A 27706-nucleotide genomic window follows, 5' to 3' on the forward strand; every position below is an offset into this window, starting at 1 on the left:
CTGGTGATTAGTTTGGCTTAGGATTGAATCCTGTTACTCATGAGAAATATGGCATCGGTAGATTAATTGCATGTCCTGAAGGTCTTTGGAATAGACAAACTACTTGTAATCCCAGTGTTTGTAGAGCAACAGCAAGTCCCCAATTCCCTCTTCTACACATACATGTAAACGTTGGGAAAAATTGGTTGGTTAGTCCAATGAGAATGTTATTTGGGTTTCTAATTTAAATTCAACCTGCATTTGATTACCTGGCGAGAGCCCATTTTGTATCCGCACGGTAAGTGGACTGAGAGAGGTTATGATGAAAAATAGGATAGAGGCTTTACCCAGTAGCAATATTTCGCACTTTCGCACGCGCATTTATGTATGGAACCTCTCAATGTCATCCGCTCCGGATGCGATGGTGGCATGCACTTAGCATTTACACAGACAGCGGCAGTCGTCAAGACAAACGGATCGCGTCAACACCGCTACAGGCCGTCCCAAAGGAGCCCTGGTACTGGATGTTATTGTTTTGAAAAGGAATCCTCTTGGTGGAGAGCGGCGGGGGTTAACCCCAGGCCACGGGGGCTTCATAAATCTTCCCTGCCTCTGGAAGTCCCCGACCGTGCAGGTTGGAGGGCGTACAAAAGAATCAAGCCGGTCAGGATGTGGGGCCCGAGCTCGACACGAGCGCCCCTGGGACCCTGCAATAATATCAACAATGTCCAGCAAATCAGCCACTTGTGTCTGTAGGCGTGCGTGTTTGTAAGTGTTGGACGAGGCTAGACCGAGCCAGTCTGTGTCTTGCTGTGTTGAACATTTTACTGTTTCTGAGACCTTTCTTGCTTTAACACTGAAGATCTAGAGATCTTTATTGACTTCACACGTACCCTCCAAACTCATGAACATGATGTGCATGATGTGTGCCGCCCCTTTAAAAAAGTTTTCACCAGGAGTTTTAGGTTGTGAGTGAAGACATTGCGAAGTATTGTGATGACAGGTTTGGGTTTGGTTGCCTCAGCTTACTGTTTGTATTGGCATATCTTGTGAGCTGACAGCTTGTCCACTCGGCCTAGCCATTCACAGTTCAATGATAAACTGAGTGACATGGCACGCAGTCTCTCGCCACGCTGTGGCTCAATGGCTCATTGAGATCTATGCCACCGTGTGGGATCGGATCTGAGGGCGGCACTCGAATTGGCTTTCTGGGCCTCTGTGTCAAAATATTTACATGTTAGAAGAAAAGAAAAAAATATTTAGTCCAATGCATGTGATGAAAATAACATTTTAACATCCATCGTTCTTGGCTTTTTGTTGATTCAGGTTACTGTATTTACAGTACCATTACAGCACATAAAAATACATTAGATTGTATTTTGGTCTATATATATTTTTTTGCATCTGTGTTTTGATCTAAATAAAATAACATGTGCACTGCAAAAAATTATTTACAAGAAAAAAATATTAATACATAATAATACATTAATAATATATATAATATATATAATATATATACACAACCCCAAAACAGAAAAAGTTGGGACACTGTAAAAATTGTGAGTAAAAAAGGAATGGAATAATTTACAAATCTCATAAACTTATATTTTATTCACAATAGAATATAGATAACAAATCAAATGTTGAAAGTGATACATTTTGAAATGTCATGCCAAATATTGGCTCATTTTGGATTTCATGAGAGCTACACATTCCAAAAAAAGTTGGGACAGGTAGCAATAAGAGGCCAGAAAAGTTAAATGTACATATAAGGAACAGCTGGAGGAGGACCAATGTTAAGGAATAGGAATGTTGTCCCATTCTTGTCTAATACAGACTTCTAGTTGCTCAACTGTCTTAGGTCTTCTTTGTTGCATCTTCCTCTTTATGATGTGCTGAATGTTTTCTTTGGGTGAAAGATCTGGACTGCAGGGCTGGCCATTTCAGTACTCAGATCCTTCTTCTACGCAGCCATGATGTTGTAATTGATTCAGTATGTGGTCTGGCATTGTCGTGTTGGAAAATGCAAGGTCTTCTCTGAAAGAGACGATGTCTGAATGGGATCATATGGATCTAGAACTTGTATAAACCTTTCAGCATTGATGACACCTTTCCAGATGTGCAAGCTGCCCATGCCACACGCACTCATGCAACCCCAAACCATCAGAGATGCAGGCTTCTGAAATGAGCGCTAATAACAACTTGGGTTGTCATTGTCCTCTTTAGTCCGGATGAAATGGCATACCAGTTTTCCAAAAAGAACTTCAAATTTTGATTCGTTGGACCACAGAACAGTTTTTCACTTTGCTAAAGTCCATTTTAAATGAGCCTTGGCCCAGAGAAAACGCCTGCGCTTCTGGGTCATGTTTAGATATGGCTTCTTTTTTGACCTACAGAGTTTTAGCTGGCAACAGCGAATGACACGGTGGATTGTGGTCACTGACAATGTTTTCTGGAAGTATTCCTGAGCCCATGTTATGATTTCCATTACCGTAGCATTCCTGTATGTGATGCAGTGCCGTCTAAGGGCCCGAAGATCACGGGCATCCAGTATGGTTTTCCAGCCTTGACCCTTACGCACAGAGATTGTTCCAGATTCTCTGAATCTTTGAATGATATTATGCACTGTAGATGATGATAACTTCAATCTCATTGCAATTTTTCTCTGAGAAACTCAGAAAACTATTTTTCGCTGCAGCATTGGGGGAATTGGTGATTCTCTGCCCATCTTGACCTCTGAGAGACACTGCCACTCTGAGAGGCTCTTTTTATACCCAATCATGTTGACAATTGACCTAATAAGTTGCAAATTGGTCCTTCAACTGTTCCTTATATGTACATTTAAATTTTCCAGCCTCTTATTGCTACCTGTCCCAACTTTTTTTGGAATGTGTAGCTCTCATGAAATCCAAAATGAGCCAATATTTGGCATGACATTTCAAAATGTCTCACTTTCAACATTTGATTTGTTATCTATATTCTACTGTGAATAAAATATAAGTTTATGAGATTTGTAAATTATTCCATTACTTTTTTACTCACAATTTCTACAGTGTCCCAACTTTTTCTGTTTTGGGGTTGTATATATATATATATATATATATCATTCTTAGTATTTTTGTCTTGTTTTCAGTAAAAATATCTAAAAATTCTTAAATTTAAGATGTATTTTCTTGATGAACAAAACAACCCAAGAAAATAAGTCTAGTTTTTAGACAAAAAATATCAAATTTAATGATGTTTTATTAACAAGGTTCGGGAGGAGCACGATCAGATAATTAACTAATCAAGCACAGGTGCATCTAATTTGGTAATCAGCCAAACACTACATATACAGACATCCTACCTACCTCAGTCTATTGTGATTGTTTTCGGATATCCCTCCACCACCCCAACTCGCCACTCTAATCTGTTCTATCCCAGTTTGGGATGGGGGAGTTCTCCGGGTTCGGGCCATACCCTGGATTCGGAGTTCGAGCTTCACTCCAGATCCTGAGCCCTCCCCCAGGACAGCACGCCAAAATATGCTTACTTTCGCAATCAGATTAGATGTAAGGGCGAACTCGTGAAAGTTATTTTGTGCATAAAACAAGCAAATCTGCCAATGGTTAAGCAAAAAAATCTTAAACATTTTTCTTAAACACTAAATTCAAGAAAAAATCAAGAAAAAATTGCTTACCCTATTGGCAGATTTTTTTGCTTGTTTTATGCACAAAATCACTTAAATTTGATATTTTTGGTCTAAAAACTAGACAATTTTTTGGGGTCGTGTTGCTCATCAAGATAAAGCATCTTAATTTAAGAATTTTTATTTTTACTGAAAACAAGACAAAAATACTAAGAATTGTTTTTCGTGAAAATCTTTTTTTGCAGTGTGCTGTATTGTTAATAATTATTTTTAAAAATGTGTTTAAAAAAATTGTTAGTTAAAATAGTTTTTTTTTTTTTTTGGAATGTTAGACTTTATTTGCTCAATATGAGCGTAATAGTGTGGAAAATGTGTTTCTTCTAGCTATTTCATGCATTATGACTTATTAAAGGTCCCATTTTTTCTGTGTTTTTGAAGCTTTGATTGTGTTTACAGTGTGCAATATAACATGTGTTCATGTTTCACGTGTAAAAAAACGCGGTATTTTTCCATACAATTTACTTATCTGTATAGCGCTGTGTTCACTGTCCTCAAAACAGGCTTATGTCTTCCTTGTTCTGTGAAGTCCCTCCTTCAGAAATACGTATCGAGTTCTGATTGTGTAGTTTGTTTAGTGTGTTGTGATTCGATAGCAGCTTAGCTTGCCGTTAGCTTAGCTTGCGACTGACGTATTCCTGTGGGAGGAGTTTAGTCAAAAAACTGTTCTAGTGACATCATTTAAGCAGGAAGTAGAGGGCTGTAGTCCAAACCGACCATTCACTGTAGGCTTTGAAAGGGGAATTCTGTTAAAGAAAAAAAATCGCCTGGCAGTGAACTTTGAGCTTTATTATTTTACAGGTAATATTTATGCTATTATAGCAACATTACACACTAACAAGGGTTTCAAAAATGGGATCAGAAAGGATGTGACATTTAACCCTGTTGGATTCCTCATACTAAACATAGACAAAGTGTCAAAAAGCATATGGTGGAGTATTTCAGTGCCGAGGTCCGTACAAGTTTTGGAAGTTTTTTTTGTCAAAACAAGTGCCTGCTGCACACGCGTCTAAAGGGTTTATGATAAAAGAGACACTCACGTTTGTCAGATACTCGCTTAATCTCATGTTTAATCAGAGTTTAGTGTTAAGTTGGTGTCTTGCGAGTATTCGAAAATTAACCATGGTTTTATTGTGGTAAAAGTTTAGTAACCATGGTTTTTTGGTCAATTGATTACTGTGAGCAACTATGGTTTAACTATGGTTTTTGAAAACCATGGTTGTCAAAACCATAGTTATTTTGTGGTAACCATGGTTTTACTACAGTAACCATGGTTTTTTGGTCTTAACTGTAGTAAAACCATGGTTAATTTTCGTAAGGTTAGCGTTTCTTTTATCATAAATCCTTTTAACGTGTATGCAGCAGGCATTTGGACATGACGCATGATGCACATGGTTTACATGACTCAGCAAACATATTTTGTAATGACAGGCGACACAAATTACACTCCAAACACATATTTTCAATTGGCGCTCCTCGGAAGAGAAGTCACCAGCTGGCACTGCTCAAGATTAAAATGAGATTAGAAGAAACACTGTGACCTTTAACACTTCACACTTCAGCCCTCTCACCCAGTTCATATCTATACTTAGAGATGTAACCTATTTGTATGCAAGTCGCTTCTGTTTTTGTACTTTGTGACTAAATCAGAGTTTAAAGATAAGCACTTTGTGAAGCACATCCGACAGATGACCCTGAACCTTGAGAATTGTTTTTTTATTATTGTAATTGCGATTATATTAATGAAATGTTAAGGTAACTTCATGTCGTTATTTCAATACCATAAGAAATCTATATTTAGTCAGGACAACTTTTGTCAAATGCATTGCATACATTTTTATTGAATACAGCATTTAGTTGGTTTTGGCGGTATGGTTCTGTTCTGGGCAAACTCCATGCTCTCGCAAGCGTCACTTTTATCATAAACCCTTTAGACGTGTGTGCAGCAGGTCAAAACCCCCCTTGGGGTAATCGAACAGAACCATTAATCTACATAAAATCACCAAAAAATTACATAAAAATGTTCCCAGATAAAAATTTTATTGCTTTTTATTTGTTGTTCTTTCATAGCTCAGTTAGGACATTTAATGGAGTTATTGGTTGTGTTTTATTTAAGTATTAACTTGGTCTCAGATGTTTCAGATGTTTATATAATATTACAGTATATATATATTATATATATATTTCAGAGCAAATCAGAGCTTTATATCTTTTTCTCAAGACAAATATCTGAGACCCTCAAGCAAAAGTTTCCATTTGCTCTCCATTTAATCTAACTAATGTCTAGGAAAAATAATCGAGATATTAAATAAATCTCATCTGTGATTGTTGTTTCTTATGGGTTGAAGAGAAAGGTTTGTCAGGTAATACATGAGAAATAAAATTAGGGCCACTATGTAGGACACGGGTTGACAATCATTAAAGAGTAACTAAACCCTAAACCAACTTTTTTTAGTTAATGATCTGTAAGAATGATGCTTTATTAGTGCTGTTAATTGATTTTAGTAAGTTTTTTGACATTTGGATATAAAGTGTTTCAATAATACAATATATGGTGTAAAAACATCTGAGTGCTGCCCTCTTCAGGTTAAACGGTGGCTACTGCAGTTGAATTTTCCTATTGGATGTTGGGTCCAAAAAATGACTCGTGACGTAAGCAGGTTCAAGCTCACCACGCCCTTGTTACGATCTCACCACACACTTAGTTCGTCCCCTCTATCTCCGTTGGGGTCTGCCCACTTTTCTTGCATTTTTCAAATATTGCCAGTGGGCGGAGTCAGGCTCTGACCAGGGGTTTAGTTACTCTTTAAAGAGCCCCTATTGTCCGATTCACGATTTTACATTTCCTTTGGTGTGTAAGTGTGTGTTAGTACATGCTAATGATATGACAGGTACAAACCCCAAAGTAAATGATGATGCGGGTTATCATCTCCAACGTAAATCTCTTTTCTTGGACTACAACAAACGCATGGATTGTAGGCAACAGTTTACTTCCTGGGATTGGTGATGTAGACAAGACCGACATTATCATAATTCTTCCCGCTTCAGCCTGTAAGTTAACTCCTGTTAGCATTGCATTGTGAACGAATCTTTCAAACATGGTAAGGAGCGTCACATTTCCTGCTGAAGTCAAAGGTATTCAGGCCAATCACAACGTACAGATTAGCTGGCCAATCAGGGACACAGAGCTTTTCAAATCCGTGCCTTTCAGGAAGAGAGTGAAATCTGGAGCTACAAAAATGTGCAGTATGTGGAAAATAATGTGTTTTTTTAACCATAAACGACGCAAACACATTTTATTATACCAAATACAAAAAAATATAGTTGTTTTTAGCAATGAAATACAGTAATTTTACCACACACTGTAAAAGTGAAAGCTGCTCTCCTTAAAAAACTTACATCATGTGGTAGCACCTAAAATATTGAAACATTTTCAACTTAAAGTGAGAAATGGTTATTAAATATGGTGCATTATAGAATATCTATGCCTACGAAAAGATAAAGATAATTGTTATCACAAAACAACCACTTCTGTATAACTTATTTTGATCGCTCACTAAGCTCAGTCTGAGACTTAAGTTTTTCTCTTTCCATTTATAGTACACGCTGCTTTCCCTAAAAACCAAATGCTGTTTATCTCTGTATTCTTGAGAAAGAGCCTCCAGGTCTGAGCAGACCATGGTCTTCAGGCATGATGGGAAAGTCTTTTCTGTGGCATTGGTTCTCATCATTAATGTTCTTCCCATCTGAATACTGCCTGCCAAACTATGCGGCATCCAGCCGAGCCCGGCGCACGAGGACACGGATTGCAATGAGGCCTAGCTGTACATACTTCCTACTGGTGACACCTAACATCAATCTTACACCGCTCTGCCCTGGGAGGTGAAACTGTTGGCTTGCACACTCTCAGACAATGACTAGGATCACTGCGGGTGTGTTTGGTAACAAAACCTCTGAATTTATCTCGTGAAGATGATGTAGAAAACGGTTTGCAGTTTTGTAGTAATAGTAGCTCTTGCAAAAGCATGCTTAAAGTTTAAGGTTTTGAATTGGTGCGTATCATTTTATGAGGTTAGAATACTAAATAAGCCATTTGTAGAACTGTAAACACTATGCTCTGTTTAAGCGTCTGACACAACAATGTTGGCTCAACCAATAGCGCGAGTTTGGGATCTGCTTTCTAACCAATGGCAAACATGAACGTCTCTTCTTGGGCCTGTTATCCTGATTAAGTGGCTTGGTTGATGGTGTTTTCTCAATGGAGAACTCCAGGCTGGTGATTCTAAGATCTCAGCAGAGAGCCATTGGCCGAGAGGGAGGTTCTGTTCTTACGGTCTCAGCATGACGTGTTTGTTCAGCTGGATCACGGCATTTTACCTGGAACCTCACCAGCTCTCAGATTTGATGGACCTCACACTTGAACAAGGAGCAAAATTATTAAGAGATTTGTATTTTAGGCAACAACAAGGGTTACATTTGTAAATGAGGTTGAAAGCTAGTGTCTTAGGCTTTAAGGAGCACCAATGGTCCGATTCACGATTTTACATTTCCTTTGGTGTGTAAGTGTGTAGTAATACATGTTAAAGCGTAACTAAACCCCTGGTCAGAGCCTGACTCCACCCACTGCAATATTTGAAAAATGCAAGAAAAGTGGGCAGATCCCAACGGAGATAGAGGGGACGAACTAAGTGTGTGGTGAGCTCGTAACAAGGGCGTGGTGAGCTTGAACCTGCTTACGTCACGAGTCATTTCTTGGACCCAACATCCAATAGGAAAATTCAACTGCAGTAGCCACCGTTCAACCTCAAGAGGGCAGCACTCAGACGTTTTTACACCATATATTGGAGTATTGAAACACTTTATATCCAAATGTCAAAAAACTTACTAAAATCAATGAACAGCACTAATAAAGCATCATTCTTACAGATCATTAACTAAAAAAAGTTGGTTTGGGGTTTAGTTACTCTTTAAGGATATGCAAAAGGTATAAACCCCAAAGTAAACGATGACGCAAGTTATCATTTCAAACATAAATCTCTTTTCTTGGACTACAACAATCCATGTGTTTTCTGGGATTAGTGATGTAGTCAAGATCGACATTATCATGATTCCTTCGGTTCGGACTCACAGCCTGTAAGTTAACTCCTGTTAGCATTGCATTGTGATCGAATCTTTCAAACATGGTTAGGGGGTTCACGTTTCCGGCTGACGTCAGAGGTATTCAGGCCAATCACAACATACAGATTAGCTGGCCAATCAGGGACAGGGAGCTTTTCAAATCAGTGCCTTTTCAGGAAGATAGCGAAATCTGGAGCTTAAAAAATTTAAAGTATGTGGAAAATAATGTGTTTTTTAACCCTAAACCATGTGAACACATTGTTTTACACCAAATACACCAAATAATGTTGTTTTTAGCAATAAAATAGGTGCTCTTTAAGGTACTAAAGCGCACACTCTCAGAAAAAAAGGTACAAGAATGTATAAAAGTTGTCACTGGGGCAGTAACTTTATTGTAAAAATTACAAAACCTTAAAAGGTGCACATAAGCATTGGTACTTTAAAGGCACATATGTAGGTACAAATCTGTACCAAAATAGTACATATTAGGACCTTTATAAAAGGTACTGTCCCAGTGACAACCTTTGTACCCTTATTTCTGAGAGTGCAGATGCTATTGACATAAATGCTGGGTTATTTCAACCCATCGTTGGGTCAAAAAGGAACAAACCCCACTGTTGGGTTAAATTAACCCAGCATTTTTGCATCCCTTTGGGTTTGTCCCTGTTTGACCCAATGCTGGGTTGAAAATAATTTTTGATTTTTATTTTCACTTGATAGAATACAACATTTTTTGTTTGTTTTATTTTAATATTTACACATTTGTTCCTGTTTTTATTTGCAGATATGGCACAAGTTGGCCAACATATTGCACACCTTACAATGGAAATTTGTATTTCTATAACCCGTTTAACAATTCTGCAATGCATTACCATAAAAAATATGTTTTTTAGTACAAGTTGTAGAGACATGAGGACAAACAGAAACATATAAAAATGTATAGAACATGCATTGTATTATCACAATTTTCCCAATGATGTACAATACAGTACATTTAAAAATGCTAACTGTAAAAATAATTGTCTGTAGGTTTGGAATTGGACCGTTACAGTATATAAATATTGATATTAAACAAGTATGTGCATCAGATTGTTTATAAGATTAGTGAAACTAATTGAATATAAAAAATAATAATAAAAAAATTGTTTGCAGGTTTCATACGACAACAACATCATATCTATAAAGCCAAATTTACAATTTTTTAAGGAATAAACTTAAGCCAGTAGAATACCAAGATTAATGTAACAGGAACATCAATGTGAGGTAACATCTGGGCTAATAGTCCAAAAGATGCAAAGAATAAAACCTGCAAGGAATAAACCTGTGTCTTTTTTGCTTTTGTGTTTCAGAGTTAAACTTCTTGTGGGCCGCTCATCAGGTGCACCACAGCTCTGAATACTACAATCTGTCTACAGCACTACGCCAATCTGTCACCCAGCAGTTTGCTTCATGGGTAAGAGCTCCAATATTGAGATCACCCAACATCCCTTGAAATGTTAAACAGGAAATGAAAAATTGTATGGCCAAAGAAATATCTTCATACTGCATATGATCACTGCATTGTTAACCTCCAACCAGTTGGCAGAAAACCGTACATTATAGATTATGTAATGGATATCAGCTAATGAGTTTTAGTTGTGTATTTTAAAATTAAAGATCGATTATGTGATATTTTAATTTTTTTAAGCTGTTTTACCTTCCATTGGCGCTGGTCGTCCCTCCATCTGTGTTTGCTGTGCACATACAATTCAACCTTCTTTATCAGTTCTGGATCCATACCGAGGTATGACATCAGATCTATTTTATATTTCAGTGGAGTGCTTTTGTTTTCTCTAAAACTTGGTTAGTAATGTCCTAGTAGTACTGCTTCATCTGAATCCGAGACCTTTTAAAGGCACATACAAAATTGAAAACGTTCTTGATCTTGACTGTTGATCTTGAACAGTAAAGAGTTTGTTTCGGTCTGTCAAACAGGATCTTAAAACTTTAATTAGACATTTTTAAAACTCAGCTTTTCCAAAGGATTTTTTATTGCTTAGAGTTTGTTCTTTCATTGCTCAGGAGACCTAATGGATTTATCGTGCATGTTTCTTTAAAAATTGCTTAGGATGGAAAGTAGACAAACAAATAAATGTTTTAGAATTTGATGAGAAAAATGTTCATATTGATATCTCTAACCTGTGATATCTTGACAAATCTAAACACAGTCTTGCCTCTGAAACTCTCATAGGAGAAACTTATATATATATATATATATATATATATATACATATATACATATATATATATATATATATATATATATATATATATATATATATATATATATATATATATATATATATACACATATATATATATATATATATATATATATATATATATATATATATATATACATATATATATATACACATATATACATACATACATACATACATACATACTTACTTACTTACTTACTTACTTACTTACTTACTTACTTACTTACTTACTTACTTACTTACTTACTTACTTACTTACTTACTTACTTATTTTTTCAGTAGAAAATCTCTACTGTCTACAATAGATTGAGATATTTATGAGATCACATTGATGAATTTTCTTTCCTATAGGTTTGTAAGTTATGTGCTATATGTCTGCGAACTAACCACGAGTCAATAAACGGCGAGTCGCCTTCTTAATTTTTTATGAAAACCTAAAACGGTGACTCGATAATGCACTAGAGCCAATGCGCATGGCCATTGCCCTTAAAGGATCAGTCCATTTTCTTAAAAAAATCCAGATAATTTACTCACCACCATGTTATCCAAAATGTTGATGTCTTGCTTTGATCGGTCGAGAAGAAATTTTATTTTTTGAGGAAACATTCTACGATTTTTCTCATTTCAATGGACTTTATTAGACCCCAACACTTAATGCAGTTTTAATGCAGTTTAAAATTGCAGTTTCAAAGGACTCTAAACGATCCCAAACATGGCATAATAGTCTTATCTAGCGAAACGATTGTGGTTTAAAAGTGCATATTTTTATTTTTCTTGCCAAAAATGACAATCGTTTTGCTAGATAAAACCCTTATGCCTTGTTTTAAATCATTTAGAGTCCTTTGAAACTACAATTTTAAACTACATTAAAACTGTTAAGTGTTGGGGTCCATTGAAGTCCATTAAAATGAGAATAATCCTGGAATGTTTTCCTCAAAAAACATAATTTCTTTTCGACTTAACAAAGAAAGACATCCACATTTTGGATGACATGGTGGTGAGTAAATTATCTGGATTTTTTTTAAGAAAATGGACTAATACTTTAACACAATTGCGAGCATCCATTGAGGTTTAGCGGTATTTAAAAGTTGAGAGAGACAGCAGCTATTTTGCAAGTGGGCGTGGTTACAGTGCCAACAGTGGGCACACCCCCAATGCTTAAGGGTCGAAAACGCTGCCTATTTTTCCAAGATTTTGATAACTTGTTTTACGGAATTTACTTGCCGTTTTTTCCATTTCAAATTTAGTTAGGTGGTTAATAACACATTTTTCTGTGGTGTGACAAACTCACATTTAATATCTGACTTTATAGGGACTTTAAATGATTTTGGGGTTTTTATGAAATTTTTTAAACAGAAGCAACTTTACTTTTACTATGTAAGTGGTCTAAATTATCAACTCTACATATGGGGAAATGGCTTTGAATCATTTCCATCTTGTAGAGCTCTATTAGTGAAAACCGTCTACACGTCTCCAATTTTCTGAAGGGTATAATTTATGCTCCCTTTATGGGCTTTTTTGATGTCACGTAATTTATTGCCGTCAAATTCCCAGTCCTGATCCAACATCAGAACACAAGTCGAGTTGTAAGGGAGCTCCTTTCATTCAAGATAAAATTCAGCTGTTGCCAAACCTCTCATTACATGAAAATAATGGCCCGTTCAAATGTGGTGGTCACTTTCACGTTCCCGTTTGCTGATGTCAAGAATCAAACGCTCAAGTAAAAATCCTGATGGTTAGTCCCAGCACCTGTGCGATATATACCTCACATCTAAAACAGAAAAGGATGTTTATTCTAGGAAAATAGTGCATTTAACTGACCAAAAAGCATGCGTGATGAGGACCAAACATACAGTAGTTATGGGTGTGGGATTATCAGACTTGCTGGCTTCTTCGTGTTTTTTTTTCTGCTCGACTCCCGCTCCATGTTTGCATTGCTTCCAATCTATAAATATTGTTCTTTCTATTTGGAAATTTGGCCCCTTTCTTTTTCCGTAGTTAGCGGAGTTTCAACCAAGCTCATCACATAAGAAAACACCACGTATTAATGATGTCTCCGAATACATTTGCAAACATTTGAACCGTTCGAGGTTCCATCGTCCCTAAAGAGAACATTTCTAAGACACAATAGGCCAAGATAAAGACAAGGTACTCAATGGGGAAAATTAATCACGTACTGGATGCAAGACTAATATTACGATTCGGTCTGCCTGTCTGTATGAAAAATGTGACGGGCGGACAATGGGCTAACCCCTGTTCATTTGTCTTGTGTTGTGTTTTGCATGCGTTTTACATGCATAAGAATGGATCATTTTCCATTGACTTTTTTTAAATGGAAGGAAATGGTTATCAGCAGGGTTAATGTGATGATATGATATTAACTGTCCTTTTAAGATGATTATCTCTGACCCTGTTCAACTGCATGTTTACATTATTAGCTGGTCAAAGATCTCGGGCCTCTGGAGTGGATTTTAAATACTCCCAGCCACCACAGAGTTCACCATGGTAAGCAGTATTACCCTTTGACAGCACAGTTAGTTTTTTCCCACAATGCATTGGTGTTTTTTGCAGTTTATGATTGTGAGCCATATCAGACATGTACTTTGTCATGGAGATTATGTTGTTCAAGCATTGAGACTTTCTTTTGACACGACATTGTAAATGATACTGTTACTATACTCTTCAGTTACAGAAAGGCAATGTATGCATATTTATTGCATTGCTATTATGGCATACAGCAGATAAGAGTTGCTGAGAATTAGCGTAAATGCATGCAACAGGGTTAAAACGCTGTTTAAAGTGCATGCGTTCAATCAAAAACAGGCAGATCAGCAGAAATCAACCAATCCTTGCAGTACGACTGAAGTGTGTGACCATGCAAGTTAGTTTAAAGCTGCAGTCGCAACCTTTTTTGGTGAAAATAAAACAAAAATAAGTTATTGAGCAAGATCAAAAACAATGATGATTTGTAATCTGAGCTGTTTGGTCAGTTTTTACAAAGTTTTTGTAAATATAAGTACATACTGTATAGTTTCCTGCTATTTTATGTTTTTAACAGAGATGGCGATAGAGAGGCAAAATTCACAAACTTCAGCTTTAAAGGGACATTCCACTTTTATAAAAAAAATATACTCATTTTCCAGCTCTCCTAGAGTTAAACATTTGACTTTTACCGTTTTGGAATCCATTCAGCTGATCTCCGGGCCTGGGGGGACCACTTTTAGCACAGCTTAGCATAATCCATTGAATCTGATTAGACCATTAGCATCGCGCTCAAAAATAACTTTGCTCCTGTAACATGGCTGCAGAAGGCGCAATGATACTAGCAGGCAGCCGAAAATAGTCCCCTTAGTAACTTTCAATGGCGGGTAACTATTTTCGGGCAGTGCGTAATATCATTGCACCTGCTGCAGCCATGTTACAGCAGCAAAGACCTTGATTATTATGCCAGAATGAGAGTATAGTTCCTAGACATATCAGCCTAGAAAATTGCAACTTTTAATTTTCTGTCGGTCTTAGTACACGATGTAACTACAGAAGAGTCAAGTTTTAAATAGGAAAAATATCAAAACTCTTCGGTCATTTTTGATGCTAATGGTCTAATCAGATACAGTGGATTGTGCTAAGCTATGCTAAAAGTGTTAGTGCCAGACCCGGAGATCAGCTGAATGGATTCCAAAATGGTAAAAATCAAATGTTTAACTCTATGGGAGCTGGAAAATTTGTATTTATTTTTTAAAAGTGGAATGTCTCTTTAAATTTATTTCATTAAATACACTCGGTCGGCATTGATTTAGATTATGATATTGATTACATTATTTAATTGGTAATTTACATTAACATGTGAAAATCCATCTGCAGGGCGAAACCGATACTGTATTGATAAGAATTACGCGGGAATACTGATCATATGGGACAGGATGTTTGGTAAGTTCTGTGTGTTGTGTACAAACTGCTGTTGATAAAATTTTTGTCTGTCTGTTTTTACGAAATAGGTTAACATTAATATATGTAAATAATGATGTGTATAATCTGAGCTCCTTTTCTATCAAAGGTACATTTACTCCAGAAAGTGATAAAGTTATCTATGGACTCACACACCCAATCAACACGTTTGACATCTGGTCTGTTGAGGTTGGTACACCAGATGCAGATAAAGGTGGAACAAATCTGGACTATATTTATGAGATTCATTAAAATAATTAAATACTAAACTACTGATACTACTATACTGATACTGGGCCTACTACTGTAATTGTGATCAGTGTTGCCAGATTGGGTGGCAAATTTTCACCCATTTGGGTGGTTTTGAGTTTAATATGGGGGTAGAATTTGGATTGGGTAGGTGGGAAAAAATATCAGCTGGTTTGGGATCAGTTTGGCAGTTTTAACTTTAAACCAGGGCTGTCAAAAGAGTAATTGCGATTTATCGCATGCAAAATAAAAGTTTTTGCATAATTTATGTGTTCACTGTGTGTAATTATTTTATATATATTATTGCGATTAATCTTTTGACAGCCCTACTTTAAACATATAGTATTTTATAAGCTAACTGGTTAACAAAACCCAAGTGTGCGTGTACTCCATATAATCAGTCATTATGTCGTTATTAAACACACATGCCCACTGTAGTGTTTATGTCAATTGTAAAGTGGGTTTTTTTTTTCAATCAAGGCATGCAGAATAAAAAATATGCCAAAGTTAGGCAAAATAAAAAAAACACGGTGATGAATGGGAAAGTGATCCGTAGTATATAATATAAATATTGTATGAAAATATTTTTATTTTAAACATTGCATATTTATATAATTTTCTTAAGAAATTTCAAGCAACACTGTAAAATTGCGGTGTGTATAATATAACTTTGTATCTGCGAAGAAGATCATAGATGTGAACTGGTCATGCTGTACAAAGCAATGTTATGTTTTCGGATTTGACTGCTGCTGGTGTTGGTCACTATATTATGGTTTAGTTATTGTGGCAGTTTAAATACTAAGCTAAATATTGATCAAACATTTTCAGCGGTTTGTTTGCGTTTTGGCGTATTTTGGCTGGAACGCATCAGCTGTATCTGGCAACACTAATTTTGGTAACGCTTAAAATTTCCGATATGTATTATAAGTAAATTAAAGGTGGCTTTAGGAATTACTTAAAGTAAAAACTACTTTTTTAAGAATCTTAGTGACCACAGTCTATGCTTCAAAAACCAATTGCCATAAAGTAAGTGGATAAGACACGTGTGCTTCCTTTCAAGTCTTCTAAGGTTTAAAAAGCAAATTACAGACTTTGGATTTTTGAGTGAACTGTTTCTTTAAATGTCCCGGTTCATGAATAATATTTTCCTGGGGCTGTTCCGGGGATAGCCCTTCTTTACTATGGAGTTACTGTGACATACATGGGGTTAAAAGTCACTCCACACATTCTGTAAGCAAATTATTCATTGTACATAAACAAATGGTTGAGATTAATTTGCCCCCTTCATTCTATCAAGAGCTTTGACTGCAAAAATTATCATCACGAGCAGATGAATTGGGCTTCACGTAATGTCTTCAAGCGTTTTGGACCGGCCTAATTTTAGAGATGTAAATATCTTGCCAGGGTCAATGGGAGCCGGGCCTCTCCTTACATTACTGGGCTAGTGGAAAAACCATGCTGTAACCATAACATTATTACTGCACTTTAAACAACCGGCTCAAGGGAAGTGAAAGAGTCCAGCAAAACCAAATGGAAGTTGTGTTTGATTATTTTCTCTGTGCTATCCTATAGTAACCCTGAGTAGGAGCTATCTAATGCGTGTGACACAAGGACCGCATGACAAAATGAACAAGAATAATGTTAATGTTATTAAAATCGTGATTTCGTAATTGTTTTAAGGGCGAATTTACTGAAAATATAATATGAGTCTATAGGATAATATTTCATATGCAATTTAAGTGAACAGTAACACCGCATCAAAGAGTTGAGTTAGTAATGGGTGTATGGAGAGTGTCATGTGTCATTAATGCACTCATTTCTCTTTTTCCTCTGAAGTTTCTTTATTACCCGTACCTGTGGCAGAGGTTCTGGGAAGCTGATGGAATTTCAAACAAGCTGTCCGTCATTTTTAAAGGCCCAGGCTGGACTCCAGGAAAACCGAGACTGGGAGACATTGATGATATTCCCGAGGTGGGGACGTTTTTTATTTTAGGCAACGATATCAAGATGTTGCTTAGTCTGATAAAACGGGTACGCGACAGAAGTGTTAAGTGTGATATACAGAATTGACTTTGTCTTTTAAAATCAGACTAAATTCAGGAGGCAGGAGAATTTAAATTGAAAGAAATACATATAACTGCTTTAAAAAGGGTGCTCCGATAAATGCCGATATACACTAATAAAACGTGGCAGATAACTATTCTGAAAAAGTGAAAATATACATTTATTTACAAAACAGTTGCGCTCCGGCTGATCGATCAGAGCATCTCAAATTTTTTTAATGATACACTTAAATTTTTATCTAAAATATTTATAAATATGCACACAGCATATGGGGTATTTTAAAAATTATAAATTATATTAATAAATAATGTTTGAAATGCCATCAACAACTATTTTATTTTATTCTTAAATATTCAATTATATAAAACTTTTAATTTAAAAAATTATATTGATTTTATTGGTGTACCATGTAAGCATTGAAGCAATAGCAATATTTTCCTTCCATTATCTTTAAAGAAATTGACCTTAGCTCAGACTAGGGCTGGAGGATATGGAAATAATTTATAGCGCTGATATACTGCTAAATTTTGGTTGGTACTGTATAAATCTGATAGCAGTATGAATGTTAAAAAAGCCTTGGGATAAACTGCAAAGAAATGCCCACAATGAATGCCTGTACTTACAAACGTCTGAACAAATGAATTTGTCTTTAAAGCCTCCTCCTATAAAACAATATAATATAAAAAAATGGTATAAGTGAATTAATGTTCATCTTTAACTCTTTCCCCGCCATTAATGAGTAATCATCGTAAAGTAAGAGAAAACATTTGCATGAAAAAAACCTGTTACTGATGAGTTTTTATGTTAATGTGTAATACCGCGATTATCCACCAAATTTATAAAAAAACCGAAGCAAAAAAATTATTTACTAATTGTAAACTCTGTGTATGTTTTGATAATCATTCTGAATCTGGTCTCTAACAAAATTCCTTCACAAAAATGCAATTATTTCAGCTTTTTGCTAAAAAAATATTTTTTTAGGTAAAATACCCATATATAGGGTACATAGATAGGATAAAATTAGTTTTTCATGTTTTGTTTGTTTGTTTATTGTTTGTTTGAAAGCAGAGGGTCTGTTCTTTAATTTGATATATTTGTATGTTTATATATTTTTAGAAGAAAATGTTCCTGGAAGGCATTTTGTGAAACTTTTGTGAAAATCACAAAAAATGCTGGCGGGCAACTTAAAAACAAAATGTCTGGCTGGGAATGAGTTAATTTGTATTTAGCCTCCATACAAAATTAAATGTAAACTCACTGTCACATAAACATAAAGTCTTTAAGACAGTCAGTGATAAATGCTGTAATGCAGGGGTCTTAAACTAATGTATTTGTTTTGTCACAGTATTGGCTTTGATAGTTTCATAGGTTTGATCAATTAGCTATTAATATGTGGAAAATATTAATAAATAGCCTTAGTAAAAGTGACCCTAAAACTTTTGAATGGTAGTAGGCTATTTAATGTTGCAAAAATTATGGTAGCGCACTTTGGGGAAAAACAAGGTACAGTAAAAGCACATGGACTCGCGTTTAACACGTGTTTTAAGATGTGACATGTGAACGGCCACGGGACGCTGTAATGTATATCGAACTGTCGGAAATGTGTTTAGAAACCATATCACAGTTATTGAAAAAATGTACAGCGAAATATATTGATATTGAATTATAGTCCAGTCTGATCTCAGACTATTGATAACAACCATTTCAAGTCTCTGTATGATTGTGCACTGTAGTTTGTTCATAGTTTTTCAAATTGAGTTATCTCTACCTGTTTGTTTGGCCAGTGGCAGCAAGGGGATGATTTGGGAAAATGGTTATTACTTCTGAAATTCACAAATACTTTATACATCATCTTAAATTGGGAACTTACTTGTCAGAAGTCAACTTTCTGGTCATTTACTACCTGCAGCTTTTGAAGCATGAAAATAAAATTTCCCAAATGACTCACTGAGTTCTCATATAAAAACAGACTCACGTTTCAGACGGTCTTTACAAGTGTGCGCTGATGCCAAATTGGTCTTTACAACCTTTTGCGGACCAAAGAACAATAGTCTTATTTTCACTCGCAAGCTTTCTTTGGGCCGGATCAAACGGTCGGCCTGCAACAAGGTTTTGATGTCTTCTCATCAGGAGAACGGCGGTTTTCTTTGAAAATGTCTGACTGTGCCACATAACAGTTTCACACACTCTCTCTCTCTCTTTCCTTTCTCAGTCTCAGTCACAATATTACAATTAAAGCCACCTCAAAGTGGGCCTGGTGATCCTAAGCATGTGGAGAGTGTAGGAATTTGACAGAAATATCTTGAAAGGACCATGGTGATGAAGACTAGGGTGTGCCTGTTGTTTCTCCTGTGGAGAAGCGGGCGTGAGGGAGGCAGGCCGGGTTGGACGTGTTGATTTCTGAGGGAAAGCAGATCGGCGTGTTGGTGGAGCCACCAGAGTTTCTGGTGTGAGGAAAACCCACACATGACTGGAGCTAAAACTCAGGAATGCTTAGAAAATCAATGCTGGTCAAATTCTTAATGAATCATGGATGAAAATACTGTGATGTATGGATAAATGTTATGTTAGATCGCAATCCAAAGAGTGATGCAGTTGTCTAATGTACTGTGGTTTTAGGTTGAACTATTGTATAGTTCCCATATATATATGTATATATATATATATATTGTAGAGCTCATATATAATTGTTTCTCAGTCTCTTTAATAGAATACATCCAGAACTGTATAAAAATGTAAACTGATGTGTCAGGTTTTTAGGGTAAACTCCCGTTCCACTTGAGCAATAGCCGGAAACTACAGGATCTCTTAAAACTTAATAAAAAAAATCCTTATTTCTAATTTTAAAGAAATTTGTCTTTTTACTTCATTCTACTCAAAAACTTTTAAGATGTGTTTAGTGCCAAGAGAGGTCACACTAAACACAGACGATGCCTAAAGAAGAATTGAATTAAATGTAAATTTTAGGGCCGGGACTCGATTAAAAAAATTAATCTAATTAATTAGAGGCTTTGTAATTAATTAATCTAAATTAATCGCATTTTAATCACATATAAATATTTGACCTGAGAACATTAAGAAGTAATTTTTTTACATGGATTTTTAGTATACACTCTTAGAAATGATGTGTTAATTTTATACACATCATTGTGCGGTAAGCTTTTAACACATTATGTGTAATTTTAAGACATTATGTGTCATTTTGTGTTGATTTTGTGTTCAAGTATAAAACATGTTGTGTTAAAAGTAACACAAAATGTGTTGTTTCAATAATAACACAGAGATGGGTGGATTCCAGGATGACGCAGTTTGTTGTCCCAGAATCAACACTAATGTGTTGTTTTGACTGTCTGTGTTCCGGTACCTATTTGCGCGGATCCCCCACCTCATGTATAAAAACAACAAAACATAATATACTATATAGCCTATATTAAAATTAAAATATAAAAAATATATTATGCACATTTTTAAGTTGCACATCGTTTATAGTTTTCTTAAGTGGGATTCAGATGTGAAAAGCGCTGCGTAATGTACGCGCTTTTAGTCTTACCATTGAAACTTAACAAAATTAAAAAATAAGAGGTGATATATAGCTTTAGCCTACATAAATGCTTGTTTCTTTAATGTTGCAAGATCCTCTTCAGGTTTTCTTGCTGTTATGTTTATAATAGTTCATTGTTCAGAGTTCATATTGATGATCTTATAGTCCATTTAAAAATGTTCTTACAAACTGACTCTATTCGTCAGAAAAACACCATTTAACTTTTTTCCTTTACCTGCCGTCGCTATTCTCTGTGCGTGTCCTCCGTCAAAGTAGCCTATTAAAATTAATATGAAGTTGATTTTTGAAAGTCTTAAGCACACCGCAAATCAAACGTGCTGCTATATGCTCTAAATGCGCGTGTAAATGTAATTTCTGGGGCTGCCAAGCTGATTTTTAAGTGATATAGGCTACTCATTGCATGTTTTGGCATTCGGTAGCATATGCATCAATGAGATGCACGGTGTTGCTTTTAATGTTCTTTTTAATTTATATTCACAAAACCTAACAACAAAACATTGTTTATAATTAGTAGACAAATTATTTGAAACGAAATTCATTTTAAAGTAGCAAACAAAACTTAAATTAAACTCGCAATAAGCTAATTAAATTGAAACAAAACAACATTACAACAATATTTAAACCCAGCAATACTCAAACATTAACATATAACAGACATTAGGATACATGTTAAAATAATCTGTAGTTTGTTGGTAGATGTTTATTGGGCAAAACCTCCGTTGCAAACCTCCATTTACCAGAATAAATAATTTTTACTTTGAAACTGATGCGTTGTCCCGTTAAAATCAGCTGTTCGTTTAGGTTCCGTCTACTTTTATTTAAACTGCAGCACAACTCCGGAGTTCTCGAACTAAAACAGGGTCTGCAGCATTTACGAATGACTCCGTTAATAAGTGCGATTAAAATGCGTTAAAATGTTTAACGCGTTATTTTTTGTGTAATTAATTAATCTTAATTAACGCGTTAAAGTCCCGGCCCTAGTAAATTTTTATTTTTAGTACATATTTCCTGTATTCTCTGTTTTTATCTTAAAGCAACACTATGTAGTTTCCATGTAAAAATGACTTACAGCTCCCCCATGTGGTTAAAAAGCGCAACAGTGCCTGGTATCAGACACTCTTCTGCAGGCAGGGGGAGGGGCGGGGCTGTGTTTCCTACCCTCCACCGCCACTTTCAGAGTGTGCTTGTAGCAGCTAGGAGGCTGCTCAGGTTGCAGGAACAGTACAATTTGTCCAGTTAAAAGTTGTCCTATCACTGAAATAATTTTAGAGACATTATTTAAAGGTAAAAAAACTACATAGTGTTGCTTTAAAATAATAGATTGAAAAATAAATATGGTGGTGGCCTAACTGTGGGTTCACACCAGACGTGAGTTTAACGATTTGCGCAAGTAGATTACATACAAAGTCAATGCAAAGACGCAATCAGATGCATCCTCGTGTGGAGAAATGCAAATGACATGATATGGGCGGCGTGTTTGCCGCGACAACGCGCTATTCACCTCAAACACGTCTTCACCCAAGTTGAAAATATTCAACTCGAGCGAAAAATTTGCATGATACAAAGTTAATTCCCGCGAGTAATCTAGAGCGAGTAATGCGATGCCCCGTATTTGGTGTGTACTTAGCATTACTGTGGGTTCACACCAAACGCGTCTATCGCACGTAGGTGTACACTTGAAAAAATTTTGTGTACTTGCTTCATTTGTGCGTGAAAACTGACCGTGAAATTTTAGTCATCGAGACATTCACACGGAAATTTGCGTCGAGGGAGGGGCTTCTGCCACTCCGCTCGCTTCCTGTAATCTTGTCACTATAAGAGCAAGCTCCTAATTGGTTAATGCGGCATGCTTTTTTGCCAAAGTTCCGATTTTTCAACTCGCACGTTACCCGTGGCAACGCTCAATTCGCGTCATTCGCACAAAGTAGACAAGCGAATAAGGCGGAATCGCGTCTAATGTTGCACTAAACGCCTCATTCACGCCGCTAGCGTCAGCGCATCTTTACATTGACTTAACATTGAAATCACTCATGCTTGACGCCTCTACCGCGTCTGGTGTGAACGCAGCATTAAACCTAAATAAAATGAAATCCAAATTTCTAATTTTAAAGAAATTAGTCGTTTTACTTCATTCTGTTCAAAAACGCTCAAGATGTGTTTAGTGCCAAGAGAGGTCACAAAAACACATGACGATGCCCAAAGAAGACATTTAGTCTTGAAAATATATATTTTTTGTACATATTTCCTGTATTTTCTGTTTGTGTCTTAATAAAATAGATTGAAGAATAAATATTGATGGACATTAAAATTTCTAAAACAACAAGTCTGGTGGTGGTGGCCTAAGACTTTTGCACAGTACTGTATATGTATTTTATTACATAATAACCAATTAGATTTTATTCTGATATTATTCATGGATTACTATGTTGTTGAGTTATGCCACTCAATGTGTGATTACTATGCCATGGCGTCCTGAGTCTTGTGGTGTTTTTTTACATAAGACATTGGCCTAACATCTTTGTCTAAAAATAAAAAATGTACCTCATGTGCTTTTTTCCAAACAGATTACAGGAGAAGAAAAGCCCTATGATCCAGCATGGTCTCCTTTGTTGCAAGCCTACGTATTCCTACACTTCTTACTTCTGCTGGGTGTCTATGACAACTTGTTAACAGAACAAGCGGTGGGTAACTAAAATCCACATCAGATTTTCTCTGTAGCCTCCCAGAAGTGTGTATACACTGAAACACCAAGGCCATCATCTGTACCTCATCTTTCATTGTCATCTACGGCGTCTTTAATTTTGCGTATGGTTAATGCTACTATAAACCTCAGTCCCTCTTTCATTAACCTAAACGTTTCTCTAATAATAAGGCCTTGGGCTTGTTGAACACAGACAGGCTACTTTTAAGTAAACTTTGTCTATTATTTTTCATCTTTCCCTCTTTATGTTTTGTTACTCTTGTCCGTTGTCCTTGGAAGTCTACGTTCCCCAGGCATACTTTTGGTTAGCCGAAATGTGCCGCCCCACCCTGCCTCCCCAATGAAATGCAACGGTCTGTTTTCTCATGGTTTCTACCTCTGCGGTGCTCCCTTAGTTGTGGCTTTTAGAGAAGTGACCCCTGGATTTCTCTCCTTAGCTACGCGGGCCAATAAAACAACTATATACAACCAATACAAATCCTTAGAGAGACAAGCTGACCAATTTCTCAGCCCCTTTTGCATCCAAGAAAAATATCAAATCTCTGTGGGCTTGGCAATAAATAACTTACACATTGTTTGTATTTGCATCTTCTTCTACTAACAAGTTTAGCTGCTGTCCAGTCTAGCAAAAATGCTAATTGTTTCTCCTGCCCTCTTGCTCTGTTATTATTGAAACTGGATATGAAAAGGCTTTGAAAATTAACAAATCAAAACAGACTTTTCCCTCCTTTTTTAATTGTTGAAAAATGAGCCAGCCCTTTAGGGCTGAGGTCTGGGATCTGGATCCTGTCTGGTGTCACACAGGGAAAAGTTGGTAATTATTCGCCGGTGTCATATCAGAAAGTTATGAGGTCACTCGACTTGACTTGAACACTGCTCAGTAATGTGGGTTAGCAAGGGCAAATAAACCTCATTAACACCGTTCCATGTGTTAAGGTTTAAATTATGAACAGATTATGATTATATTTTGCTAAGTGTAAATCTGGCCATAGAGGTGTGAACACTGATGGTGATTTAACTATGTTAATGTTTTTATCGTCTGGATGTAATTTTACTGTCCTGCTGCTTACATTTGTTAGATTCATTTTTTTCAGAGATCATATTCAATTTATTAAAAATAATAATTTCTATATGATGTCACTACACAATCTATATACCGTTTATTTTTCTTGTAGATACTCTCTGAGATGGCTGTACTTCTGATGACCGTTTATGTATTACTTTCTCTGACATCCCTTGGGTTCATTATGGACCAGAGGTATGTCTCATCTATCCATTGTATGTCTATAGTAAATAGGGCTGCACAATTAATCAAAAAACTAATCGGGATTACAACTATTATCAATAATCGCTCAATTACAGTGGTAAATCAGATCAAAACGTCAATGTAAAAATCTATTAATCGTCATAAACAATCGCAATTACTATATCAAGGTGAATAATCGAAAGTTATGATTTTCGTCAAAATCGTGCAGCCCTGATGGTAAACATGCATGTCATCATTTATTTTCAGTTAGTAATGTGTCTCATATTTTGCAGGGCTGATGCTGCTGGGTGGGAGATGCTGAGATGTTTTCTTTTAATGGCACTTTATCGGTTTGGTTACATTAGGACTCTGGACGTCTTGGCTTTTGTAACTGAGGTATGATTGATTGATGGTTACACTACATTAACACATACTGTAATATTATAGGGCAGGGATGATTAATCATAATTCATACTAATAATGCCTGTCTGATGCGATTTTATGCTTGGCTCTTTCATGTATTATGGCTATTTATACCACGGGTCTGTTGAATGCTATAAGCATTTATTTCTGATAACCGCACACCTAACTTGTCTAATGTCTTAAAAATAGGCACCAGAGCAATGTTTGTGGTAACCGTGGTATAAGAGGAACAATTAACTCCCGTCCTTTGAATTATTTGAAAATAATGCACACCCGTGGTGTAATTGGCATTGCACCTTGGGTGTGCATTAATTTCTTATAATTCAATGGCCTGTCGTCAATTATTCCTTACTTGATCAGTAGGAAGTCCTTATCAATCTAAAATCACAGGGTCGTTTTTAATTTACATTTGGAAAAGCAACACTTGTCAAACATAATTATTATAAATATTCTTTATTATCATGTAAATACCTGAAAAGGTTTGATGAACAGCTATTTAAATATGCAGATGTACGTCTTCTGCGGCGCATATTGAGTGTCTGGACGAAAAGGCCCTTTGGCTTTTGGATGTAGCATTTCACCTTCATTCATTAAGGGGTGGTTTCCTGGACAGGGATTATTTTAAACCAGGACTAGGCCTTAGTTTAATTATGAAATATAACAAACATGCCTTAATTGTGTGCATTTTGAGCCAAAACAAAGGACACTGGTGTATTTTAAAATATGTCAATGCAAGTTGTTTTCAGTTTGGACAGCTCTTACATTTATTTTAGTCTAGGACTAGTCTAATCCCTGTTTGGGAAACCGCCCCTAAGAAGGATTGCAAGCAGAAAACAGCTCAGATGCTCGTAAATGCCACCTCTGTCAAAAATGAGATAATTATGTTAACCGAATGCTCTCAGCACGTGTTTTACGTTCACCAAATACTTTTGCTTTATACGCTGCTTAATCCCGGACTCAGGCCATTCGGAAAAACTGCTTTGTTTAAAAATACATTAAATACATGACACATTTTTAGCAAAGTCCACTAAGTGCACAGAGAAAAAGAATTGGATGAACGATGGTGCACGTATGTCACGGTGCAAAAGGTTTTTTTACTCGATTAAAGGAGGTAAGACCAAAGAGACATTTGTGAAAATAAAGCATTTCAATTACTGACTAATAAACTTTCATTGTTATTAAAGTGAAATGAAAATGCTCATTTACAAGAAAATATGTCAGACGCACTTAGAGGGTTTTGCATCTCAGCTCATATACAGTACTGTGCAAAAGTTTTAGGCCACCATGCTACAATTAGATTTGTTGGTTTTGCAATGTTATAGTGATCATATATAATTATTTCTCAGTCTCTTTAATAGAATACATCCAGAAAATACAGGAAATGTGTATATAGTATTAAAAACTGTATAAGAATGTAAACTGATGTGTCAAGTTTTTAGGTTAAACTCCCTTTCAGGAAACTGCAAGATCTCTTAAACCTAAAAAAAAAAATTAAATCCTAATTTATAATTTTAAAGAAATTAGTCTTTTTACTTCATTCTGCTCAAAAACACTCAAGATGTGTTTAGTGCCAAGAGAGGTCACACTAAACACCGACAATGCCTAAAAAAGACAAATTATTTTTTTTTATTTTGTTGTACATATTTCCTGTATTTTCTGCTTGTATCTTAATAAAATAGATTGAAAAATAAATATGGATGGACATTAAAACTTATGAAACAACAAGTCTGGTGGTGGTGGTATGCACATGGACTTATTTTACCTGGCTGTGTACATTTGCATACTGTACGTCCTGTTCTATCTGCAGGTGAATGTGGATACCTGTATGTTCTTGTTAACTCGATCCCGAAAATCTGTGTTGTTTAATAGTGTGTGTGTGTGTGTGTGTGTGTGTGTGTGTGTGTGTGTGTGTGTGTGTGTGTGTGTGTGTGTCGGATCTGGCACAAAGTACTGCTGTACGCCTCAGTGATGTATGAGTCCAGATGCATGGCCCAATTGACCATAAAATTGCTATGTGTGTGTTTCTGGCGCTGGCAGCGTGGTCGTGCATCTCAGGTGACCTTTCATTAGCGCGCCACCTCTCTCTTCAGTTCCCTCCAGCTCTCCATCTCTTCCCCACGTCCGAGCATTACGTGAAGGCAACAGTTCTGGAATGAATTAAGCTTGTCTACGGAAGTCTGATTAGATTTACACACGAGTGCCCAATTGTTTCTTTTACTATACGAGTGTGTGGCTCTGTAAAGTAAGGTGTTAAAAATGCCGAGCTATACAAAAGGATGAAATAACATTTTAGGAAACGTTCCCGACTTGAAATGTAAATCTGTCCATGTATACTGTAACTTTAGATTCCACCTGACCGGTTATGCCAACATATAAATATTTTATTTGCTCAGAATGAATCAATTATACGTTGGCTAGTGTTAACAAGATTATATTTACATGTATGCATTATGTGCTTCATGGGATTCGA

The 27706-nt window shown here is 36.1% G+C and overlaps 1 protein-coding gene across 1 annotated transcript in view; it reads left to right on the forward strand.

Moving 5' to 3' along the window:
* Window positions 1–27706, forward strand: part of agmo (alkylglycerol monooxygenase) — a 44139-nt gene that overhangs the window by 10803 nt on the left and 5630 nt on the right. Inside the window, exons 4-12 of the mRNA XM_065280744.2 lie at window positions 10132–10235; window positions 10470–10565; window positions 13485–13551; window positions 14908–14973; window positions 15101–15180; window positions 17077–17211; window positions 23431–23547; window positions 24743–24825; window positions 25107–25209. Of these exons, the coding sequence (XP_065136816.1) occupies window positions 10132–10235; window positions 10470–10565; window positions 13485–13551; window positions 14908–14973; window positions 15101–15180; window positions 17077–17211; window positions 23431–23547; window positions 24743–24825; window positions 25107–25209 (851 nt within the window). The remainder of the gene's footprint in view (window positions 1–10131; window positions 10236–10469; window positions 10566–13484; window positions 13552–14907; window positions 14974–15100; window positions 15181–17076; window positions 17212–23430; window positions 23548–24742; window positions 24826–25106; window positions 25210–27706) is intronic.

The sequence above is a fragment of the Paramisgurnus dabryanus genome, chromosome 8, assembly GCF_030506205.2.
Source record: "Paramisgurnus dabryanus chromosome 8, PD_genome_1.1, whole genome shotgun sequence".
Taxonomy (NCBI): domain Eukaryota; kingdom Metazoa; phylum Chordata; class Actinopteri; order Cypriniformes; family Cobitidae; genus Paramisgurnus; species Paramisgurnus dabryanus.